Genomic DNA, 23,523 nt, shown 5'->3' with positions numbered 1-23,523 from the left:
TGTGTACTTTGATGCACAAAAGTTTTTAAGTTTGATGTAGTCCCATTTGTCTACTTTTGCTTTTGTTGCCTATGCTTTTTTATTTTTTTTGAAAAACACCTGAGCATTTAATGAACTCCCTTCCATGTGGCTTCATGATACCAGGACACAGGCCCCTCCAACACCCTTGATCTTCTTTTAAGCTCTTCTACTGAAAAATTTGGCCTGCACGATGCCAGCCTGCTTTGGGAGCTTTCCCTTCCCCAGAACTTTGTAGTAAGTATCCTGATTGCATCACGTCAATGATAGGAGCAGCTCCAGTCTTGTTTTTGGCAGCATTTGCCCGTATCTGTTCTCTGACCAAGGTCCACAGTTTATCAAGGTTGACAGTTGAGCCGAAGCTCTGGTTACTGTTTAAGTGGTAATGCCTCATGGTACCACCTTTCCCAAAGTAACTTGGGTGATAGTTGTTGAAGTTGATCCTGTGGTGATGTGTGCCACCAGCATTACCTCAGCCTTCCGGGTGCTTCTGGTGCTTGCCAATGTGGCCATGGCCATGGCTCACATGGCCCCGAAGTTTCTGGGTCTTCCTCAGTCTGGATGGTCTGTTGGCAGCCAAGATGAAAGAGCTTGTTGCCTATGGTTTTGGTGTCATTTGCAAGAAGTTATTGGCCAGTCCAACGCCAGGAAGCTTTCCCCCTGTATTTTCTTCTAGATTTTTTATAGTTTTAGTTATTACAGTTAGGTCTTTAATCTATTTTGAGTTGATTTTTGTATATGATGTAAGGTAAGGGTCCAACATCATTCTTTTGCATGTGAATATTTAGTTTTCCCACCACCATTTGTTGAAGAGACTGTCCTTTACCCCATTGAATGGTCTTGGCTCTCTGTTAAAGATCATTTGACCACATATGTGAGGGCTTATTTCTGTTCCATTTGTCTATTGTTTGTCTTCATGCCAGAACCACACTGTTTCAATTCCTGTAGCTTTGTAATATGTTTTAAAATCAGGAAGTGTGAGTCCTCCAACTTTGTTCTTCCTTTTTAGAATTGTTTTGGCTCTTTGAGGTCCCTAGAGATTCCATATGAATTTTAGAGTGAATTTTTCTATTTTGAGTCAATTTTTTGATAAACCATATTTTCCTAGAAACATGCCCATTTTGTCAAAGTTTCAAACTTATTAGCATAAAGTCTTTTGGTTTTATTTTATTATGAAATTCGGTAGGTCAAAATAGATGATATTGCTTAATATCCAGCTATTTTTGACCTATAAAAATGGCAGTTTCATCTTATTCAACCTAATCCACACAAAAGAATACACAGTACTTGTATGAATTGTTTAGAGAATGATGAGAAAGTGATACACATATGTCTCCACTGCCAGTGGGAGGACATTTCCAATATCTTTGAAGTCCCCACGTATTGTTTTTCTTCCTTGACAGACGCAACCAATATTCTTTCCTTGCTTTTCTTTATGTTTGTCCTAAATATGAATTATCTCTAAATGATATATTATTTAGTTTTGTATTTTTTGAACTTTATATAAATGGAATCATACTGGATGTATTTTTCTGAAACTCGTTGTTTTCATTCTATATTATATTTGTGACATATATTCAAGTTGATGCATATTGCTATAATTCATTCATTTTTCTTGCTGAATAGTTTTCCGTCATCTGACTAACATAGTTTGTTTATTCTCCTGTTCATGGACATTTGTGTTGTTTCTGGCTTTTGCCTGTTATAAACAATGCTGCTATGAGCGATTTGTGCATGTCAGCTGGTATATTTGTGAAAGAACTTCTCCAGCAGTGACATTGTTATATCATAAACGTGCAGTCTTCAGCTCTACTAGAAAATGCCAAATTGTTTTCCAAAGTGGCTCTATCAGCGTACATCCCCCTCTCCTGCCCCACAGTGTATGAGTTCCTGCTACTCCATAGCACTGCCAACACTTTGTATTGTCAGATTTTCTAATTTCTGCCAATCAGTGGGAATAAAAGGATACTTCACTGTGGCTTTAATTTTCATTTCCACAGACCTTCTGTTTTCATTACCCAGAGAGTAAAATCTGGTCCTTCTATTTCACCACCCCCACGATACATGCACACATTTTTTTCTTCTGAGATGTCCAGTGCCTCCAATTCTTGTGCAAACCAGTCCCTGCTGCTGGCCGCCTCCCACCGTTGTTTCAAAAGTTTGCTCTGGTCCCTAAATTAGTTATAACTCCTCCACCCGTCTTCCAGCTTCCAAAATTTTCTTGGTAGTTACTCCTCTCCCTTTCTTTGGTGAATTTATTTCTTTTTACATGTGTCATCCCCTTACTGTCACTTTTGTGTGTTTTGAGAAGCAGGGACCACACAGGTGTTCAAGCTTCCATGCTTACCCCAGTCTTCCATTAGGTTTGAAATGGCTGTTGGGTCTGTGGTTATTTTCCTCTTTTCCTTCCAAGCATTATTTATGTGTATCTTCTCTCTTTTCATTCTTGCCAGAGGCTTGCCTATTTTACTCATTTCAAAAAATCAACTTTTGGTTTTATTGATCTTTCTTTTTTTCCATTTCGTTCATTTCTGCTGTCTTTGTGATTTCCTTCCTTCTGCTTTGTTTGGGTTTATTCTACTGTGGTTTTTCTAACTTCCTGAATTGGTGCATATCTTTTTCATTTTTTAAATAAGGTTTTCTCTCAATCTCTCTCTCTCTCTGTCTGTCTGTCTCTGTCTCTCTGTCTCTGTCTCTCTGTCTCTCTGTCTCTCTCTCTCTCTCTGTTTCTTCTTTTTTTAGATATTTGGTTTTCTTTTTTCCTTAGATTCAAGTATCACTTTTTTTTAAATTGGGGAATATTGGGGAACAGTGTGTTTCTCCAGGGCCCACCAGCCCCAAGTCATTGTCCTTCAATCTAGTTGTGGAGGGCACAGCTCACTGACCCATGTGGGAATCGAACTGGCAACCCAGTTGAGCTTGCGCTCTGACCAACTGAGCCATCCGGCCACCCTCATCTTTTTCATTCTAAGGCTATACATTTCCTCCTAAGTACTGCTTGAGCTACACCCCACAAGTTTTCATATGTAGTTTTTTCATTGTTGTTCAGTTCCATTTTTAGATTTTCATTATAATTCTTCTTGGACCAATTATTTGGAAGTGTATTTTTAAATTTAAACTTATAAATTAAAATTTCCAAACCTAGGAAGACTTAATTTTAGTTTTATTATCGATTTGATTTTGTTCTATCACAGTTTGAGAACATGATCCATATGATGCTGATTCTTTTAATATTTGCAATCTAGGACATGGTGAATTTTCGTAAATGTTTGACGTGAACTTGAAAAGAATATTTTGAGATGTCTGTTAAGCAAGCTTGTTCAATTTTCCCTATGTTCTTACTAGTTTTGTCTGCTTGAGTTGCCAATTATAGTGAGAGGTGGTGTAATATATTGTGGTGAATTTACTGATTTATTAATTTTTCCTTTAACTGCTTTTTGTTTCATATACATTTCAGGCTCTGTCATTCGGCAGGTGCACACATGTTCAGAATGGTTAATGCTTCCAATTAATTCTTTCTTTAATTATTATGCAGTGACCTCTTTAATTCCTAATGATTTCTGCCCTGAGGTCCACTTTGTCTACTGTTACTTTCTCTTCACTAACTTCCTTTTGGACAATATTTGCTGGGTTTGTCTCTTACAATCTGTATCAATTAAGGTTGGGTGGCAGACCACAGAACCACTCTAGCTATTTAAATTTCAAACAAAAAAAGAAAAAGAAAAGACAGGATGTTCAGGTAGGGATGATTTACACAATCTGGGAGATGGAGGAACGACTCCCCACCCTCCGATTCAGCACCTTTCCTGGGATCAGTAACAAATCCTAACCTCCAAATTTGGATAAAACGCAGTCTATTTCCCATTCCCCGGAGACCAAGCCCCTTCTCCTCAGGGTGTCTATGTAGATTTTTAACCACCACCTGCCTCTCTGTTGCCTGATGCCCCATTAGAGGATCTCCAGGCTAGAGCTTGTCTGTGCTGCACACTCCTTGGGTCACCTGCCACGGGGGCTGCTGGCCCAAGCCTAGCAAATGCTAACCAGGTGACACCTTCTCTCAGACCTGACCCTCCTTCAGTGAAGGGTGTCATCACCCACCTGGCCACTCAAGCCAGAACCCAGGGGTCACCTTGACTTTCCCCCTCCCAACCCCCCAGAGTATGACCCCCTACAGTTGTTGGTTTTCTTCTAATCTCTTTCTAATCCATCCAGGATTTCAGGCCTCAGCTCATTTTGTACGGCCTGCTTTGAGTGGTGTATTTGCTCATCTGTGCCTCTCTCACATAACATACAATTAACCCTTTTAAAGTGTACAATTCAGTGGCATTTAGTACATTCACAATGTTGTGCAACCATCGCTTCTATCTAGTTCCACAACATTTTCATCACCCCAAAAGGAAACCTTGTACCCACTAACAATCACTCTCCATTTCCCACCTCCCTGGCCCCCGGCCCCCACTGACCTCCTTTCTGTCTCTGTGGACTTGTGTACTCTGGACATTTCATGTGAATGGACTCATACCATATGTGTCTTTTGTGACTGGCTCTTTTTCACGCAGCATCATGTCTTTGCAATTCACCCATGTTACAGGACGGGTCAGAACTTCATTCTTTTTATAGAGATGTGCCTCCCTCCAAACAACCGGCTTTAAGCACAGCTCCATGTGGTTTCCACTGTGCTAAGAATTCTTCAGTCCTTTTTCCTTGCCTCCCAAATAAGCCCAGGCTCCTTAGCATGGCCCCGGCCCCTCCTTCCCCCTGCACTTAGCATTAATATCCTGCATCTTGCTCCTGATTCATCCCTGGGCCTTTGCACAAGCGTTCCCTCTCCTCTTAGAAGGTCTAGAACCACTTCTTCCCCACTGCCCCTTGCCAGGCCAGATCAGGACCCTTCTGCCTCCGTGTGCCCCCCACCAGCCCATTTTGCAGCTCGCTGTTTTTCCCACACTATCTCTCCAGAAGCTTCTCATACAGGGACCAGGCATTGGTCTCCTCCTCCCACCCCAGCATCAGGTCCAGGCTTGATCCAGAGTCCTATTTGGGCTCAGCCAATATTTTTGAGAGGTTGCGAGGTCCACGTTCCCACCGCCATGTCAGTCAGAGAATGTGCTGAGCTGTCTTCAGGTGGGGGGTGTGGGCCGAGGTTCTTCTCCCCGATACCTGACCAAGCCCCCTCCTGCCCCTCCTCTAAACCACGCCAGATAAAGAGGCCAGGAGGCAGGAATGCACTTTCCACGGAAGGTTTTTACTGAGGGACTGAGGGAGGCTCCCCGGCCCGACGGCTGAGGGTCCCCCTCCAAAAGGCACACAGCGGCAGCAGCGGGGTCTCCCTCTAGGGCAGGGGCTGGCTTTGCAGAGACAGTTTCCCCAGCTGACCCCTCTTTGGCACTGAGCTGGGAACACAGGTGCCCGTACTCCCGGCGGCACCAGTATCCATCTCCCCCTCTGGCTGGCCTGGGCCCCCCTGGTGGCAGCTGGCAGTGTAGGCTGGTGGAGCCACAGGCTGGCTGGGGCTGGCTCAGGGGCTGGGCCACCTGTGGAAGGACCACAGCCTGGGCTGCCTCCCCTGCTAGCATGGTGCTCACATTGGCAACCGAGAAGGCTACAGTCAGGAATCCAATAAATTAGCGTGTAGGGACCGACAGGGGTAGGGACTACATTCTTATTATCGCTTGCTGAGAAATGCTGTGCAATACTTTCTCCCGAGGGCTCTTCGGCATGACTGGCAGGGAGAATGGGCAGACAAGGGACCCTGTCTGGCCATGGGTCCCTTTTGGCCGTTTCTATGGCAGGAAGGGCATCCCGTGGGATGGGAGCCTTGGTGGCCACTTGGGTGGTGGCAATAGAGGGATGGACCATAAGGCCTCTGAGGGCCTGAAAAGGAAGAAATAAGGGGGACTTCGGTCTCAGGAGGGCAGTGCCCCACAAATGCAGAAGCTCGGCACAGACTGGCTGGCAGTGTGAGCTGGGACTCACCTCCTACACCTCTCCCCCTCCCCAAAGAAAAGAAAGGACTCAGTTACCCTGCCCAGGAGGTCACAGTTATGGTGGGGCAGGGTTGGTGCAGGCAGCAGGGTAGGACTTTCCATGTCTACTTGCCTGAGGGCAGGGGCACGGGGGTCGGGCACAATGGTTTCACTGGCAGTCTTCTAGGCAGGGCAGGCCAGTGGCCGGGAGGCCTGGGAGGAGGGAAAGGCATGCAGCAGGGTGGGCCTGTGGTGGGGCTGGGTGCGAGTGGGTGGGCAGGTGCTGCTGTTTCCTTCATATGATCCGAGGGCTCGGGGAGGGGCAGGCTGAGGGCCCAGCGCCATGGCCCTGTCAGGTGGCAGCACCCTGGAGGACCCTGGGGCCTTGGCCCAGGATCTGGCAGAGCTCCTGGAGACGCCGCTGCACCTTGGGAATGCCTGCCAGCTGCTGCTCAAGCCGCTGCTTCTCCTCAGTCAGGCTCAGGCGGGTGGCCGAGTCCAGCTTCTCGAACTTCCAGCCGCCCTCCCCATCGAACTGCAGCAAGTGTGTGTGGTACTTCCTGGGTCAGGAGAGGGGCAGGGATGGAGGTGCAGAGGCTGTTCAGCAGATGCTTGCTGGGCCTACTGGGGCCCTTTACCCCTCAATGGCAGCACCATCCCCCCCAGCTGCAAAACCATGTGGGTGACAAATGTGAGAAGGGAGCTCCCTTCCCTCAACTCCAGGCAGGAAGGAAGGGTACCTACCACAGGGAGGGCCGGTGGGTGATGGAAAGCAGAGCGATGCCTGCGTCCTTCGCCGCCTGGAAAATTTTGCCTTCCACATCGATGCTCACGGCGCTGGTACATTCATCCAGGAGGGCGTACTTGGGCCTTGGGGGTGGGTACCGAGTGGATAAGGCGGGCTGTGGACCCTCCATTGCTGATGTTCTGGCCTAATCCCAGCCCCCTCCCACTTTGTGGCATAATCCCTGCTGGAGCCTGGGATGGGACCTTCTAATGGTACTGCCTTCCCCCTAAGGAGGCCCCAGGGAGCATGCGTGCTGAGCTGCCTTTGTCTCTGCCGCTGGCTGGGAGAGCACCCAGTACTCGAGGGAGCCCTAGTACCCTGGACAGCCCACTCACTTGTGATAGAACATGCGGGCCATGCCGATTCTCTGCTTCTCGCCCCCCGACAGAACGTCCTTCCAGTCACATACGGCCTCCCAACCTGGGCAGGGGACAAAGGGACTCTGTTCACCTCAACAAGGGCCCAGGCCCAGGCTCGCTGGGGGTGGTGGGCATGCTGGGAGGGGCTGGGAGATGAGTGACAGTGGAAGGTGGCAGCACATTTGACTCCGGAGAAGGCCAACCGCTGGATACATGTGCTCTGGGTACTTGTCTGTCTGTAGGTGATACTTCAATAGTCAAAAGAAGTTGGGACCAGAATTGTGTCCCCTCCAAAAGAAGATATATGGGAGTCCTAACCCCCAGGACCTCAGAAGGTGACATTTGGAGAAAAGGTCTTCACAGAGGCAATCAAGTTAAAGTGAGTCACTAGGGTGGACCCTGACGCAATATCATAGGTGTCCTTATAAAATGAGAAAATTTGGACACAAAGACACGCATAGAGGAAAGGTAATATGAAGAGACAGAGGGAGAAGATGGCTGTCTACAAGCCGAGGAGAGAGGCCTGGAATAGATTCTCCCCCAGAGCCCTCAGAAAGAGCCAACCCTGCCGACACCTGATCTTGGACTGCTAGCCCCCAGAGCTGGGGGCTTATCCATTGCTGTTGTTTAAGCCCCCCAGTTTGTGGTACTCTGTTACGGCAGCCCCCGAGAACTCATACAAGACCTAACAGGGTGCCAATGAAGAGCCAGCCCCAGGATGGCTGGAATGGTCTCTGCAGAAGACTTCTCACCCTTAGGCACTTGGATCTTTGTGTCCCTGTTTGGTGCCAGAACCTTAGCAAGGCTCTGGAAGCTGTTAGAATGAGCAGGTATGTGGGTGATTCATCAGAAATGGCTCCTCGCCTCCTACAGCTACTCTGCCTTCCCATTGGCCTAGAAGTTTTGGTAGGGCACGTGGTACCCACAAAAAAGACTACATTCCCTAGCTTGTCTTGAGGTGGTGTGACTATGTGACTGAATTCTGGCCAATGGGGTATACGTGTACGTGTTACACATGTGGCAGCTTCTGGAACTTTCTTTAAAATCAGACGGCATGTACCCTTTGCCCCTTCTCCCTATTTCCTCCGTCCTATGGTCTGGGGTGTGATGTGATGGTCGGAACAACCATCTGGGATCATGAAGTGACTCTGGGAACAGAGGCTGAACAGAGCATAGCGCCCCCCACTTCCTCAGGACTTTTATGTCACAGTAAGATAAAGCTGTGTGACTTGAGCCACTGCGGGGGAGGGGGGGTCTGTTATAGCTGAACTCAGTGCTAATAGGTTGTGATGGTCTGCCTCAGGGGTGCCCTGGAGGACAGGAGGAGGGGTACACTCCCAACCGCAGGCTGGCTGGAGCAAAAGAGGTCTGGCTTTTCATCCAGGGGGAAGCTGGGGATGAAGCTTCAGCGTGACCATGGCAACCACAACTTCACCACCTGTAGCCCCCTTTCTGCACAGGCCGCAACACCTGGGAAGCATCGGCAGGCGTGATTTCTACACTGCTGGCGCTGAGGGGAGGGACTTGTACCCATTCGCTTCCACAGGTGGAGAGAGCCCAAGAGATGCGGTCTTTGCTTAAGGTCAAGCTGCCCCTAAGTGGCAGAGGCAGGAAGCAGGACGCTGCTGCTCAGATTTCACTAAGACTATCAGCTCAGCCCCGCCCTGGGTTCCACCCTCTCCTCCTCACCTCCAGGCCCAAAGGGCATTTGCAGACAAACCAGGTAAGCCCCTGACCAATGCCTTCTCTGGCTACCAGCCTGTCCCTCCCTCATCTCCTTCCCAGGGGATAGCACCTCCCAGGCTCAAGCCAGAAACCCCGGGGTCTCCTCCACACCTCTGCTCCTACCTCTTACCACACCACAAGCCCTCGGTGCTCGCTCCTCCCTGGCTGCCCAGTCCACACCACGCCCATGGTCTGTCCTCTTGCTGAAATTCCAAACTGACCTGTCACTTCCCTGCTTAAAGCCTTCCAAGGGCTTCCTTTCCCGGCAGGGCCTTCCCCACCCCCAGCTCTGCTGGATGCCCCCTGCCTGCGTGCTGGGCCTCTCTTCCCTTGCACACAAGCCACCTGGGCCACCGGCTTCCTGTCAGTCCTCCCTGTTAGGCGGGGCTGGGGCTCTCGGGGCACCTAGCACTTTGGTCTCCTGGACGTAGGGGGCCAAGAGGGAGGCAGGGGCTGGGGTGGCAGCAGGTTCCCGGATGGATGGCTCACTCCTTCGTGCTGAGAGGTGAGCTGCCCCAACCCCCTACCTCCTTCCCGCTGCAGGATGTGGTTCAGGTGCACGATGTCCAGAATGGCTTCCAGGTGCTCCTCCGAATAGCCCTTCCTTTGCATGTCCTCCACGGAGTCCGGGTAGATTACCTGGTCCCGCAAGGAGCCCACGGACATGTAGGGCCTGTGGAAAAGTGGCATGTCCATGGAGGGAAGGCCGGGCCCTGCTTCCCTGCCGATGCCCTGTGCCTGTGCAGGCTCTGGGCTCCGCGGTGGGCTCTGGCTGCTGGAAGCGGGGCTGACTCGAAGCCCACAGACCCCCGCCACAAAGTGCGCCATAGTGCTCACGCCCTCCTACGAACACCACACTCACACACACCCTGCACCCAGAGTGCGCATACACACACACAGCACAGGAAGGCACGTGATCACACACACACGCTCACACACCATACATACAGAGACACATGCTCTGCCATCTCCTGGGTGTCAGGCTCCACAGGTGGGAAGGAGCAGAGCTGGGGGCCCTGGCTCCCTCCCTTTCCCCTGCATCGCTCACCTCTGAGGGATGTAGAACATGCGCTGGGGCGGGGGCTTATAGAGCACGCCGCCATATGTGGGCCAGAGCCCGCCAAGGATCCGGAACAGAGAACTCTTGCCGCAGCCGTTGGGACCCGTGATGAGCAGGTGCATGCCCTCTTCCACCTGTGGAGGCAGTGCCATTGTATCCAGGGTGGCTTGGACCTCCTTCCTCTCACCTGTGGCCTTCCTGACAGCCTCTGACAGCTCCCTGTACCTAAGTGCATGCCGAGGCCGGCAGGTAGGCCCTCCCAGTAAAGAACAGCAGGGCCCAGGCGATGAGGTCCAGCGTCCAGAGCTCTAATCAAATGCCTGTCTTGGGCCCTGGCCTGTCCCCTAAGGCCCCAACACACACCAGAAGGCATGGTGCCAGCAGGAGAAGGGCCTATTCTGCCATAGCCACATGAATGGGTGCGTGCCCCAGAAAGCCAGCGTCAGCCTCTATCCCATGCCATCCAGCTTCATTGGGAACCCAAGCGTTTTGGCCTCCCCAGCAGAACCGCTTTCCCTTTAGAAGCTGCCCCTGGAAGGCGCTTTCTTTAGAGCGTCTGTCCTTCATGGCCCTCTCACTGTCCCCACAGTGCTAGGGTGCCACGGAGATGCCACAGGGACCCCCAGACTGTCAAGAGCCTCAAGCTCCCCAACAGCCTATCACATGATGCCCACTGGCTGATGGAAAAAGGCCAGCCAAGCTGGGGGTGGGGGTGAGAGTAGGATGGGTCAGAGGGCAGGGAGACTGCTGCCCTCGGCTGCCTACTGGCCTCCACCATCCTTGGAAGATCTATAAGTGTGGCCCATGTGAAGCCATCCCTAGCTTGCCTCGGTCGGTGTTAGGAGTTGAACTGTGTCCCCCCAAATTCATGTGTTGGAGTCCTAACCCCCAGGACCTCAGAATGTGATCTTTCTTATCTGGAAATAGTCTTTGCAGATGTAATGATTATACTTCAGTTTAGATGAGGTCATCCTGGAGTGGGGTGACTCCTAATCCAATGTGACTCACATTCTTATAAAAAGGGGATATTTGGACACAGAGCCACGTACACAGGGAGAATGCCATGTGAAGACAGAGGCTGAGATGGGCATGAAGCCAAGGAACACCAATGATGGCTAGCAACCACCAGAAGCTGGGTGGCCTGGAATGCATTCTCCCTCACTGCCCTCAGGAGACACCCTGGTCTGGACTTCTGGCCCCCAGAACTGGAAGAGACTCCATTTCCATTGTTTGAGGCCTTCGATTTGTGGTCCTTTGTTAGACTATAAATTCCCTTGGGCTGGGCCTGGGCCTCCCTCCGTCCAGATGTGTGAGGGCTCCCCTGGCATCGGGCTCTGGGAGAGCTGCTTTGGCCCTCAGCCAGTGTCACGGCTGCCTCCCTCACCTTCTCCCCTGCGTCTCTCCTGCCATCCTTCTCACCCCACCACCCGGCCTATCATGGCCAGGAACTGCTCGCCTTCCCCAACATCTCCCAGCCTCAGAGCTCAGCTCCACCACCAGCTCCACCAGGCCAGAGCTCTTGCTTAGTCCACGCCCTGCTTTTCCACCTGTCACCCCACTCCAAGCCTGGCCTTGCTTCCTACCCAGCTGAGCCCCTGCTCACCAGGGCCTCTGGTTTTTGCCCACTTGGGATTCCACCCGGCCTGCCTGGAAACCATTCACCTTGGATAAACCAGCCATCGACGGCTCCCCCTACACCCCAAGAGAAACCACTGCTGGGGGCGATAGGGATCACCCCACTGTCCTGTGCTGCTTGCTGTAATGACATGTTCCCAGCCCCCAAATGGCTCTCAGGGCCCCTCTCAGCAGATCAAGGAAAGGAGCCCCAGGCATTGCCCTGCACATTTGCTTCTTCCATTTACTCCCTGCCCGCTCATGGCTCCTGCTGACCCACGCCTTAGCTAGGTACACATGGCCCCTTCAGGACCTGGCCCCAAGGCCCCCAGCTCCTCACTCCTGCCACCCCACTGCCTTTTCTCCGCCTGCCCTCTGTGGGAGGCCTTCTTCATCATGCTGTGCACCTGCCTGAAGGCTCCTGGGTGAAGCTTCATCTACTCTCTGCTCTCTCTAGGGATGGTGACCAACCTCCCCATGGTCCCTGCTGGACCCTGGCAGCTCTCTAACTGGGGAACTTTGTAACACGTTAGGGCTTCCCAGAGTGGGGCCTCCCAGAGAGCAGGGGACACCCAGATTGCCCTCTGGTTTCCAGTGCCTAGCCTGGAGCTCAGAGAACAGTGGTTGAATGAATAAATGAATGAATGAATGACTCCCTCTCACTTCCCCTGCCCCCCACAGGTCTCTCATTTACTCCATCACTCCCGAACCCTATCCAAAGCCCTGGTTGGGGACACAGGTGACAGGTGGATGTTCGTCAGCCACCAAGGCTTCCTTTCCACACACATACGCACTGGGGGCTTCTTGAAGCAGAAGGGTGGGACCCCAAGCCCAGGTCAGTGGAGGGCAATCTCTTTTACTACAGTTCGAGTTGCACCAGAGTCCCCAAGTCCTGGGCTTCTGGGGGACTGGGGCGGGGTGGGGGTGTGGCTGGTGCCGATAGGGCCAGGAACACTCGCGTGACTCTTGGCCAATCCTGGTCATTGCAAGTCTCTTTTATCAGCTCTGTCTCCATTGCCCCACAACTAACAGTCAAAGACACGTTGGTCTTTCACTTTGACCTTAGCCCGCCTGCCACGTAGATATGGGGACAATGGCTACTGACAACACGGGCAGGCTGGCCAGGCTAGATGCCAAGAGCTGGGATGTGCAGATGCAGAAGGCCAGGCCGTGGGCCCCAAGGCTCAGCCCAGCCCAGCCCAGCCCGCTCAACCTACCCTGATGTTGAGGCTGGCCACCACCACCTCTCCCGTGGGTGTGATGATGGGGATATTGTCACAAACAATCCCCTGCTCCACATCTATCACTCGGCCTGGGGACAGAACACAAGGAAGGGAGACATGCCCTTTGCTTTTGGTATCTTCCACGTGACCCCACCCCCAACAGCGTGCTGGTGTGTGCTTCAAGGCCCCTTGGGAGTACGGTGGCTCTTCCTTCAAGTAGACCACCCCCGTCCCGGTGCCTGGGGCTGTGCTCTGGGCAGGGGAGGGTCGAAGCCACTTCTCTGGCCTCTGGACCCTGAGGTATAGAGACCCCTCCTGCTCTGCAGCCCTCCCTTCCTGGCACCATCTTAATGGCAGTTCAAACACTGCAGCCCGTCTTCCACAGCATCCTGGCCCCTGCCGTGGCCTTCAACTTTCTCTTGCTGCCCACAAGGGTGAGCGATCCCCCTCCACTCAGGGACCCTGTCTCCCTTTTTTCGCAAAGAGAAATCCCGGCCAGGGTACCTGGAAGGAACTGGCCAGCAGTGACTGCTCTGGGAAGGAAAGTGGTCGGAGCTACGACTCACCCAGGAACCGCTCCTTGGGGGCACAGCTCAAAGATCCTGCCCTCCCAGGGCCCTGGGAGGTGCCTGCCATGGTAGGGTAGGGATGAGTGGGACCTCTGTTGGGGCGATGCCCTTACCTCGGATCTGCAGTGGCCCCTCCACACGGACACCAGGCCTGACCACAGCCCCGGACCCTGCCTGAGCATCCTCCGGCTCCCCGGGCCTCTTGAAACGGCTGTGCTGGACATCTTCAAACACCTGGAACATCTCATGTACCCGGGCTGTGTAGCCGGCCAGCTCTGTCACCTGTGGGGAGGGTGGCTCTGGCTCAGCCCCTGCCAGCTGCGGGGGATGGGGGGCACGGCAGGGCGGACACTGTGGGGAGTACCTCCTTGTAGGATGATATGATCCGCTCAATGGCATCCGCAGCTGCCGTGAGGAGGTTTCGGGCGATGGTGAAGGCTTCCGTGCGCTCACTCACCAGCTCATCCTCCTTCATCTCCAAGGCTGCCTTCTTGACGGCCTCTGAGTCTGTGGCGCACAGTGGAGGGGAGGGGCAGGGGCAGTGAGAAGTCAAAACTGACCCACTGGGGGCAACACAAGCTTCTGCAGCAAATGGTGCTGGGACACAGGTATCCACATGCAAAAGAATGGCCGCTATCTCACACCACACACCAAAACGAACTCAAAGGGGAGGACTGGCCTGCACATAAGAGCAAGACTACAAAACTCTTATGAGAAAGGAGGGGTAAATCTCTGTGACCTGGGATTAGGTATGGCTCCTTAAATATGATACCAAAAAGCACCAGCAACAAAAGAAAACAGATCAGTGAGCTCCATCAAAATGAAAAAACTCTCGGGCACCAAAGGAAACCATCAAGAAAGCAAAAAGACAACTTACAGCCTGGGAGAAAATATCCACAAATCATATGTCTGATAAGGGTCTAGTATTCAGAATATATGAAGAACTTTTTCAATTCAACAACAAAGAGACAAACAACACAATAAACAGTGGGCAAAAGAGCTGAACAGACATTTCTATTGTATATCTAAGACATAGACTCACGGCCAATAAGCTCATGAAAAGATGGTCAACATCACTGGTCATCAGGGAAATGCAAATCAAAATTTATCACTTCATAACCACTAGGAGGGCTATAATTAAAAAGAGATAAGAAGTATTGGTGAGGAAGTGGAGGAATTGGATCCCTTATACAGTGCCGGTGGGAACATAAAATGGTGCAGCTGCTGTGGAAAACGGTTTGGCAGTTTCTCAAAAAGTTAAACATAGAGTTACCATATGACCCAGCAATTGCACTCCCAGGTATATATCCAGGAGAAACGAAAATATGTCTGTAGAGAAACTTGCACACACACGATCACAGCACCATTATTCATAACAGCCAAAAAGTGGAAACAACCCAAATGTCCATCAATGGATGAATAGATAAAGAAATTGTGGTGCATTTATACAATGGAATATGATTCAGCCATTAAAGTGATGAAGCACTGATTCATCCTACAACGTGGATGAAACTTGAAAACGTCCTCGTCGGTGAAAGAAGCCAGTCCCAAAGGGCCACATATTGTGTGATTCCATTCATATGAGGTGTCCATAAGACGCAAGTCCATAGTGACAAAAAGATTAGTGGGTACCAGGGGCTGGGGGATGGGGAGTGACTGCTAATGGTTCCGGGCTTTCCTTTTGGGGTGATAACGATGGTCTGGACTGAAATGCTGATGATAGATGCACAACTTTGTGAATATATTAAAAACCACTGAATTGAATAATTTAAAAGGCTGAATTGTAGGCTATGTTAACTGTATCTCAATAACACGGATAAAAGAAAATGAGCCACTAGGCACTTGGCTTTCTTTCTTGGCACAGCCAGCTCCTTCCCCCTAGACTGCCCCAGCCCTGTATCCTGAACTGTCCATAGCAGGCTCTCCGGGGCCACACCTGCACCTCGTCCTCTAACACCCAGAAATGTTGCACCCCTGAGCCCCTCAAGCATGACTATCCCCTTTCAAACCTCCATTACTACTCCGATTTGTCCCTCGCTTCCCCCTGTGGCCTCCATGAGAATGGCCACCCTCGATGCCCTGACTTCTCCCCAGAGCCTGCTCCTGTCTTGACTTGCTTTGCTGTCTCAGTCTAGACCCCATGGTCACTCAGCTTCACTGTCTCTTGTCAATGGCCTTCACGCCCCTGACCCTAGGAACCCCCAGAGGGGCAGGTCTTTTGTACAAGGAATGTTCCGGAAATGGCGATGAGGAGCAACGGGAATGCTAACTCTGAGGGTACGGGGTGTGGGTGCATGAGCTGCACCCATTGGGGTACCCAGGGAAAGCTGGGGCTCCTGAGGCAGAAGTGGACATATGTTGATTGGAGGAAGGAGCTTCAGGGATATGGTGGCGGTGGGGGGGCAGGAAGGGGCAGGAAGTCGGCTCAGGGCAGATGGCCCTCCAGAGCAGCTCGGCTGCAGCGTGAGGTGGAAAGGGGGTGTGATGGTTGGCCAGAGCTCCTTGCATACCTTCTGGGGCCTGGCCCAGGAATTCAGGGAACTGGGGGGTGAAGGGGGTGTTAATCCTCACAGTCTAAGGTCCTGGGCTTTCCTTCCCACTGTGCCCCCAGGAACACAGCCCCCCACAGGCAGATGGACACAAGCCCTCCTACCAGGATGGGAAAAGGGTCTGCAGGTGCCTGGGGCATCCTGGCAACAGCTGGCACCTTCCTGGAGCCAGAACAAACTACCCGGGGGCAGCTAAGACCAGGGCCTTAGAGCAGGACACCAAGTAGCTATTCACGGCAAGGCCACCCCTCTGCTGGGTCCTCCAGCTTTGCTGGTCAGCAGGCCAGAAGGGCAAAGCCATATGCTCCAGTTGATAAGTGTCTGTATCCTCCCACTGGCCCCCAGTGGTCTCAGCCTCCTTGCAACACCGGGAGCAGGAACAAAACAGACAAAAATCCCTGCCCTCAATGAGCTCCCAGCCCAAAGGGGACAGAGAAACTATAAACCAGATAGATAGGTGGAACAGATAGGGCGTCCAGCGCTTGGGAAAGCAGGGAGGCAGGGAAGGGGAAGAGAGAGTCTGGGTGATAGGCAGGGTAGGCCTCACCTAGAGGGTTCCTGTGAGCAAAACTCTGATAGAAGGAGGGCGGGACCTCAGAGGACAGAGCGTTCCTGAGAGGGAGCAGCATGTGCAATGGTCCTGAGGCAGAAGCCTACGTGGTGTTTTGAGGGAACAACAAGGAGGCCAGTAAGATGGAAGTGGAGTGAGCAAGAGAGACAGGAACATTTCACGTTTTTACACGTATAAGTGTCATGAGCCTGGGGATAGGAGTTCCTGCTTCTTTAATCACTCATGAAGCCTGGCCCAGTACAGGCTCCAAAAAACCCCAGGCCTTCAGAAGAGAGAGAGGCCTTGGGGACTAAATAGGCCGAGCTATGCCCAGTGCCAGGCGCAGAGGAACGTGGCTGCAGGCGCTTCCTCACAGAAACCATGGGTCCATCCCCAGGCTTGGGATCTGACACCTGCTGACTGAGTCTGGCACCTGCGCCTAAATCAGGGCCATCCTTTATGTATGGGCATCAGAGGAAAGTAACCAACCCCCTCTAATTCGATCCTTCCTCTTGGGGGTCACCCAGAGAGGGACAGACAGCTGAGGGTACAGAAGCCCCAAGGTAGAGCCGCCAATAGGGAATCAGAGAGACTTCTGGTTCCGAAACAAGTCAGGCTCTCTCTATAAATAACTGAAAAACCTCTTACTATCAAACTGCATAAAATAGAACGCCTTTGAAAGCAGAGCTGTGCTGGTAGGAAAGCAAGGCAAATTCCCAGGAGCCCACAGAGAAGCCAGCAGTCAGGTGCGCCAGTGAAATCCCCAGAGATGAGAAGACAGGTCGTATAGCCAGAGCTCTAGGTTCAGGGAACAAAGGTCTCCTCTAAGAATTAGTAATTATGTGTCTGAGGTTCAAATGAATACTACCTCCAAGCTCAGGAACCCCTCCTCCCCAAGCTGAGAAGTTAACATGAAAATGGCTTCCAAATGGTTAATTACTAGGGAGCTTGACCAAAACAAAAGCCAGTATACACTGGGGAATTGCACCCTCCGGTTAGGCCACTCAGGGTTCCCAGAAGTCTGGTTGCAAAACCCATAAAGAAAAAAATCTACCACGAGTGAAGCTGGCTTAGACACCCAAGAATTCAGATAACCCAATAGCTGGCTAGAGATTGTGGAATAAGTTATGATTAATATGACACACAGTATAAAAAGAGCAGTCAAAAAGGTGAGAAAATCAGACACTTGCTAAAACAGTTTGAAGCTTCTATTTGAAAAAAAAATTTCTATTTGAAAGAGAATCAAATAGAACTTGACAGAAATAGTCACTGAAATAAAAAAAAAAAATTAAATTAGACTCAGCTGAAGAGAAAACTGGCCAATGAGGGAGCAGGAAGATCTGCGGGAATCTCCTAGGATTCAGCACGTATTGTGCTAGATGGGAAATAGGAGAGTTGAAGAGCCAGAGGAAAGAGTGAGAAGTCCAGCACATGTCTAGCAGAAGTTCCAGAAGCAAGGAGTAAAACAAGAGCGAAGCAATATTTGAAACAGCTGGACAGCTGAGAATTGTCCAGAACGATTGAAAACAAATCTTAGTCTTCAAAGGCCATACAACGAGTCTCAAGCAGGATAAACAGAAACCCACTGGTTAACACTTCGAAGCAAAACTGCAGAATACCAGAGAAAGAAAAGTCTAAAAGTAACCAGTGAGATAACACAGGCTGCTGAGGGGAGTTAAGCTGATAACAGATTTTTCCAGCAGAGACAATGGAATATTGTCACTGGGCTGAGAGCAAATAACTGTCCGCCTGGACTCCCACACCCAGCTAATCTTTAGTTTGGGGAAAAAGGGTAAAATAAAGACATTTTCAGACAACAAAATAATTGTGAAGTGCCCATGATGACGAAAGCCTTGCAGAAAGAACTTCTGAAAGGTGTCTACGTGGACGAAGATAACTGGGCTGCGAGAAAGGACTGGTGAGCAGAGAAATCGGTAAACACGGGGTTGAATTGAAACATGCATTGACTCGATAAAGCAATAGCCAAGTATAAAAACATGGCAAAGCAAATTTGACACTGGGCTACATCAAACACATCAACGGGGGATGATCCTGGAGTTCAAGTGTTCTAAGCGTCAGAGGGAGGCGGAGCCATCGATTAATCTAGAGACACTAACCTTTGAAAGGGCAATCATGAAAAGACTGCAAATAGAATGTGTTGCAAACCAGTAGAGGAACAAAATGAGAATCCTGACCATCCAAATGCTAGAGTAACAGGTAGAACAGGCTTCCCAATCCCCCCAGGCCTCAGGGCAGAGGTCTCGAGTCTCTGCAACATGCCAGAGCTGTTTGAGGCATGGGAAAGCCAAGACCCATGGGTGAAGGGGCTCGCTCAAGGTACATCCCCATCCTCCCACCTCTGAGTCACAGTTGGGCGGAGGACAGGTACAGGTGTGCAAGGTGCACACGCCTGGTGAAGGACATGCAGTGTGTCTGAGTTGCAGCCCCTGAGCTCAGCTGAGCAGTACCAAGGAGTGTGAGATGCAGTAAAGAGGAGAGTCATGCACAGTGGAAGGCAACAAGGGACAGCACGACCTCGGGTGATCTCCAGGAAGCCAGCGAGGCCTCAGAGCCTGGGCAGTGGAAGGGGCAGACAGGCTGGCTAAGCAGTGGGCCCTCCTGAACCTCCCAGCCAACTGGTCCAGGACGGGCCCCGCCTCCGCCCCCTGGGTGTGCTGACTCTTACCTGTCTCTGAGTAGCCGGTGGCAGTGATTATGGGGACAGCCACCATGAGTAGGCCCGAGGCACTCCACACGTACTTCATGAGAAACTGCTCCAGCATGACATACCACAGGCGCTCCAGCAGGATGAGGTTGATCTGGGAAGCCAGGGCCTTGTAGGAACGCTGCAGCAGGGCCAGCTCCACCTGCCAGGGAGGGGTGACAGAGAGAGTTCAGAGGTCTCGTGATAACTACTATGGGGGTGACAGCAAGAGCCCCCAAGCGCCGCGTGCGCACTGCACGCACACGCGCACACACACACACACACACCATGCCATCTGATGGCCACGCCATTTGATGGCCACACCAAGGTTGAGAGCTGAGGGTTATGCCTGGGCTACATTTATAGTGGACAGGTCTCCAACTTGGAGGGGGGTGGTACAGGATTGTCTGAAGTCATGGCACTGGGGTACAGCAGTGTTGAAGGAGGGACTCACCCCCCACCTGCCGAGGCCCATTCCTGTCCCCTCTTTCCACGACCTCTTTGGTTGGGATGCTTACTATGCCCCTTTCTTTGCCCTGGTCAGCTTCTTGACATGGACCAAGGATAGTCACCTTGTCCGTTTCTTTGGGCAACTGCTGGGAGACTAACCTGAACTCAGCAAAGGGCAGTACAGGAAAGCAAAAGGCAGTACTTTATTTTGAAGAACTTGGTTCAACAGTCTACTTTGGCCTACTTAGGCCCCGCCTCCCCCTACCTTCCCAAGGTTCCTCTGGGTGAGAAACTTCCACTGTTTTCTCCCACTGAAACCTGAAGGGCATGCTCCCGAGCCAGCCCCGCAGGCCTTGCCCCCTAATGGACAGACCTGCCGTTGAGCCCTCCCTGCTCTTCCCCTTCCTGCACTGGCCACCATCTGCTAACTCAGGATGGGTACAGGCCTGAAGAAGAGAAAGCAGGAAAGGGAGTAGGACAGAAAGAGGCTTTCCCATGGCCGCAGCATCCAGACAGGCAGAGGGGCTGGAGGTGGCCGGAAGTGGTCGCAGCAAGGTGGCCATTGGATCATAGATTTCTTGGCTCAGTACAGGAACACGTATCCCAGCTATGCCTTCCTACCCCTGACTGACAACAGCTGCCCAGCCAAGTGCTTTCATACCCGACTCTGCATTTGATTCTCATCACATGCCACTGCACCTGTATTCTCATGTCCATTCTACACTAGGGCACTAGGACACTACAGAACCCAGAGAGACAAAGTGATCTGCCGAAGCTCACACTGCCTGAAGGTAGAAGTAGCGTGGAATTTGGACCACACTGGCAGAAGAACCAGACTCTTGTAAATGATGCTTTGACTTATCAAAAAAGGTTTACCTTGCTTTCAAGCCAATAAGACATTGTACGTATGCATATGTGTGTGTGCATGTGTCTAAATAACCCTCCTCATTGAAATCTCAGTAAGAACAGAATACTCTGCTGTCTGCCTGCCAGCTGGCCAATCACCTCTGCCCTAACCTGTTGGTCTGAGCCTGGGCCAGCGTCCATGGGTATGTCAACCAGTGGGACTGGCGTGAGCCACATGCCTGCACAATAAGGGCCATCAACCCACCCATGGGGGCCCGTCACCTCACGCTGCTTTCTAGCATTTTGGCCAAGGCCTAAAGAGACATGGATGCACACTGGGGTTCCCCCCATACCTCCCACCAGCAAATCCTCCTAGCAAACATGCTACTTCCTGAAGCTAGCCCAGAGGAAGTCCTTCAGAGAGCCGGTGATCTCCCGTCTGCTCTCATTATACAGGTCCTCCGCATGGCATGGTTCTGCCTCAAGCCCAATCCCGTGTTCCTGAAGTCAGCACGCCTCCTGTGAGCACCCTGACAATCCTGACTCGTGCTGGGAGCTGGCAGGAGTGCCAGCTGGGGCAGACAATGTAGCTGCGGGTAATGTGCCAAGCGCCTCACCCAAGGCCACGGCTGCCTGCCAAGGCCCTGCGGCCCGGCGTGCGCGAGAGAACGAGAGGGGGTTGTGGCTGCAGACCAGGCACTTTTACTCCTAATCTGGAGACCGATGCGCAGCCAGTGAGACAAGGTCCGGGGGCAAGAGGCCACCTGATCCAGTGAGGACACACAGGCCTTCAGGAGGTGGATGCCATTGCGCCCCTCCCCCAGAAGCACTTGGAACCGAAACCAGAGTTGCAGGGAGCAGGGCCGGAGGCAGCTGCAACCCCAGGCACGAGGAAGGGGAGGGGCTGGGGCGAGATAAAGGGAGCATTGGCCTGGAGTAACCTTTCCCAGCACCAGGCTCTCGGCCCTGCCTGGCCCCGGCCTCAGCCCGGCCCGCTGGGTAGCCGAGCCCGGTGATCCAGGCGGAAGGGCGGCCACGCCGGGGGCAGGGTGGCCGCTGGGCGGGCAGGAAGTGCGTCCCGCCGCAGTGGCGGCCGGGCCCAGCATCCCTGGCTCGGGGCCTCCGGGAGGCAGCTGAGCCGGCAGCCAGGCTGGCCCCGCGGGCTCAGGCAAGGGAGCCATTGACCTGGAGCGCCAAGCGCTACCACTGCTGCGGCCACCGCGCTGGGTGCTGCTCGTTAACCTCCGCTTGGGCTGAGTCATGCCCATAATGCCTGTCTGCCTGGCCGGCCAGCTCGGCTGGACGCAGGTCTTCAAAGGGCCTGGGGGCCCAGGAGGGACCGAGCAGCAGGCCACATCCCACCGTCCCCGCTCCTAGACAGCAGGAGCCTCCTCCCGACTGGCTGCAGGAATGGGGTGAGCCAGGAGCTCTAGCATCGCAAACCACTAGGAGCTGCAACTCCAAGGCCAGGACAACCTCACCGAGGAGGAAAGGAAGCAGAAGTAGCCTGGGGTATATAGGCAGCTAGCCCAAGGCAGTCCCCACCCAGTCTTCCTGCTTCTTCATTTCTGTGCCTAAGTCTGGGCTGCCCAAGGCCCTGGCCACCCCCAGGGTCCCTCTCCCATGGCCTGCCCACACCTCTGGCGTCAACACCGGCTAGCCCTGGGCTTTCTCTGCCATTCACCACTGCCTACTCCCGGGCTTCCCAGCCACATGCTTTCCTCAATGCTCAGCACCCCAACCTGCCCCACCTCGTGACCCCCATAGAAGGCGATCTCCTCTGAATTGGCCACCACTCGAGAGTGCATGTAGCGCAGCTCCCCCTTCCGCCGCGCCTCCTCTGCCACCAGCTCCCCAAACTTGGGTGAGAAGGCTCGCAGCACGTTAGCTGTGAGGAACACCACGAGACCAGCAATGGCTGAGGGCCAGGCCGTGCCAGCTCCACGGGAACGGGCCGTTTGAAGAAGGGTGTAGGCGGTCACGGCCACATCCAGGAGCGGCTTGGTCAGGTTGGAGTAGAGGTGGGCCACAGAGGCAGCAAAGGCCACCACATCTTCCGTCAGGGACTGGTCAGGGTTGCGGAGCCGCCCGTCCATGTTGCTGACTCTATAGTAGGTCTGCTGGGAGAAGTAGAGGCTGTAGGCATGGGCCACTAGACGGCTGCGGAAAGACAGCGCCAGCTGGCCCTCCAGGTAGCGGATGGCACTGTTGATGAAGGTGGCTGGGAGGGCAATGAGGATCCATTGCAGGAGCTGCCAGCCAAAGGCCTGAGGGTCCTTTCGTACGATGCAGCGGGCCAGCCGTCCATCCAGGCGGGCCACATATACTGACAGAAAAGTCCGGCTCACCAGGGCGGCCGAATGCAGCGCCAGCAGCCCCGTCTCCCGGCACAGGATCCTGGGGAAGAGCAGCCTCAGGAGCCACAAGAGTCGCTGCAAGAACACCCGGTTCACACCAGCCTTGGCTGCTGCGGCCACTGTGGCCCCGGAGGCATCCTGTGTGGACTCCCGTGCAGGCACCTGAGGGGCCCTGGCCGGAGCCAGGCATTGCCGCACCAGGGGGTAGATTTTGTGGGCTCCATAGGCTGTGAGGGCCAGGACCACAGCTGTGCGCTTCAGCGTGGTCACCCGCGAGGCCCGGGGGGTGGAGAGCACCGGCATGTCACCTGGGCTGGACGCACGGGGCTGGGACTGGTGCCTGAGCCAGCAGTCCAGGCAGGTGGCTAGAAGAGTTGTTGCTCTGACCTCGGCTCGGCTCGTTATCTAGGCAACTGGAAACCTTGCAGTGGTCCCTGAGACTGTAGCTCTAGGCCCCTGGGGCGCCCCTGGTGCTCAGATCCCTCCAGGGTCGCGGCCTCTTCGGGCAGACGAGGTGGAGGAACTTGTCAGTCTCCTTGCCCCTAGGGTCAGAGCCTCGAGAGGGCTCGGGCAGAGAGGGCGTCTCTTCCTCTCCACCTCCTCCTCCTCCTCCCCTGGTGGCGCCCCTCCCCGGGGCACCAGGCGCGTCCGTCCTCTCCGAAGCCTGGCTGAAGCGACAGTGATTCCGCCACCCGCCCAGAATCCCCACCCACCCACCCCTCCCCAGGGCCGAGTCGGGGGAAGGG

General features: G+C 53.1%; 1 protein-coding gene and 1 pseudogene across 1 annotated transcript; both read right to left on the bottom strand.

Annotated features, from left to right (window-relative positions):
* Window positions 1–132: 132 nt before the first annotated feature.
* Window positions 133–5,594, bottom strand: LOC109460064 (large ribosomal subunit protein uL15; annotated as a pseudogene).
* ABCD1 (ATP binding cassette subfamily D member 1) lies at window positions 5,243–23,467 on the bottom strand. Its single transcript, XM_019755106.2, has 10 exons — window positions 22,172–23,467; window positions 19,107–19,287; window positions 13,686–13,828; window positions 13,435–13,603; window positions 12,747–12,841; window positions 9,904–10,049; window positions 9,383–9,528; window positions 7,107–7,191; window positions 6,729–6,854; window positions 5,243–6,544 (listed from the first exon to the last, which is right to left on the bottom strand). Exons 1-10 carry the CDS (start codon window positions 23,078–23,080, stop codon window positions 6,337–6,339), a joined length of 2,208 nt encoding a protein of 735 aa, XP_019610665.2. The 5' UTR covers window positions 23,081–23,467; the 3' UTR covers window positions 5,243–6,336.
* Window positions 23,468–23,523: the final 56 nt, after the last annotated feature.

Source organism: Rhinolophus sinicus, chromosome X, assembly GCF_036562045.2.
Source record: "Rhinolophus sinicus isolate RSC01 chromosome X, ASM3656204v1, whole genome shotgun sequence".
Classification (NCBI taxonomy): domain Eukaryota; kingdom Metazoa; phylum Chordata; class Mammalia; order Chiroptera; family Rhinolophidae; genus Rhinolophus; species Rhinolophus sinicus.
Note: the sequence above shows the minus strand (reverse complement) of the source record. Positions and strands in the feature narration are given on the sequence as shown.

Excerpts from the sequence above, each read along its gene's own strand:
- ABCD1 (XM_019755106.2), bottom strand. The coding sequence starts at position 23,080 with ATGCCGGTGCTCTCCACCCCCCGGGCCTCGCGGGTGACCACGCTGAAG. Across the intron at positions 13,829-19,106 it reads CACCGGCTACTCAGAGACAG|ACTCAGAGGCCGTCAAGAAG; the intron begins GTAAGAGTCAGC and ends TGTGCGCCACAG. Across the intron at positions 13,604-13,685 it reads TCATATCATCCTACAAGGAG|GTGACAGAGCTGGCCGGCTA; the intron begins GTACTCCCCACA and ends CCCTCCCCACAG.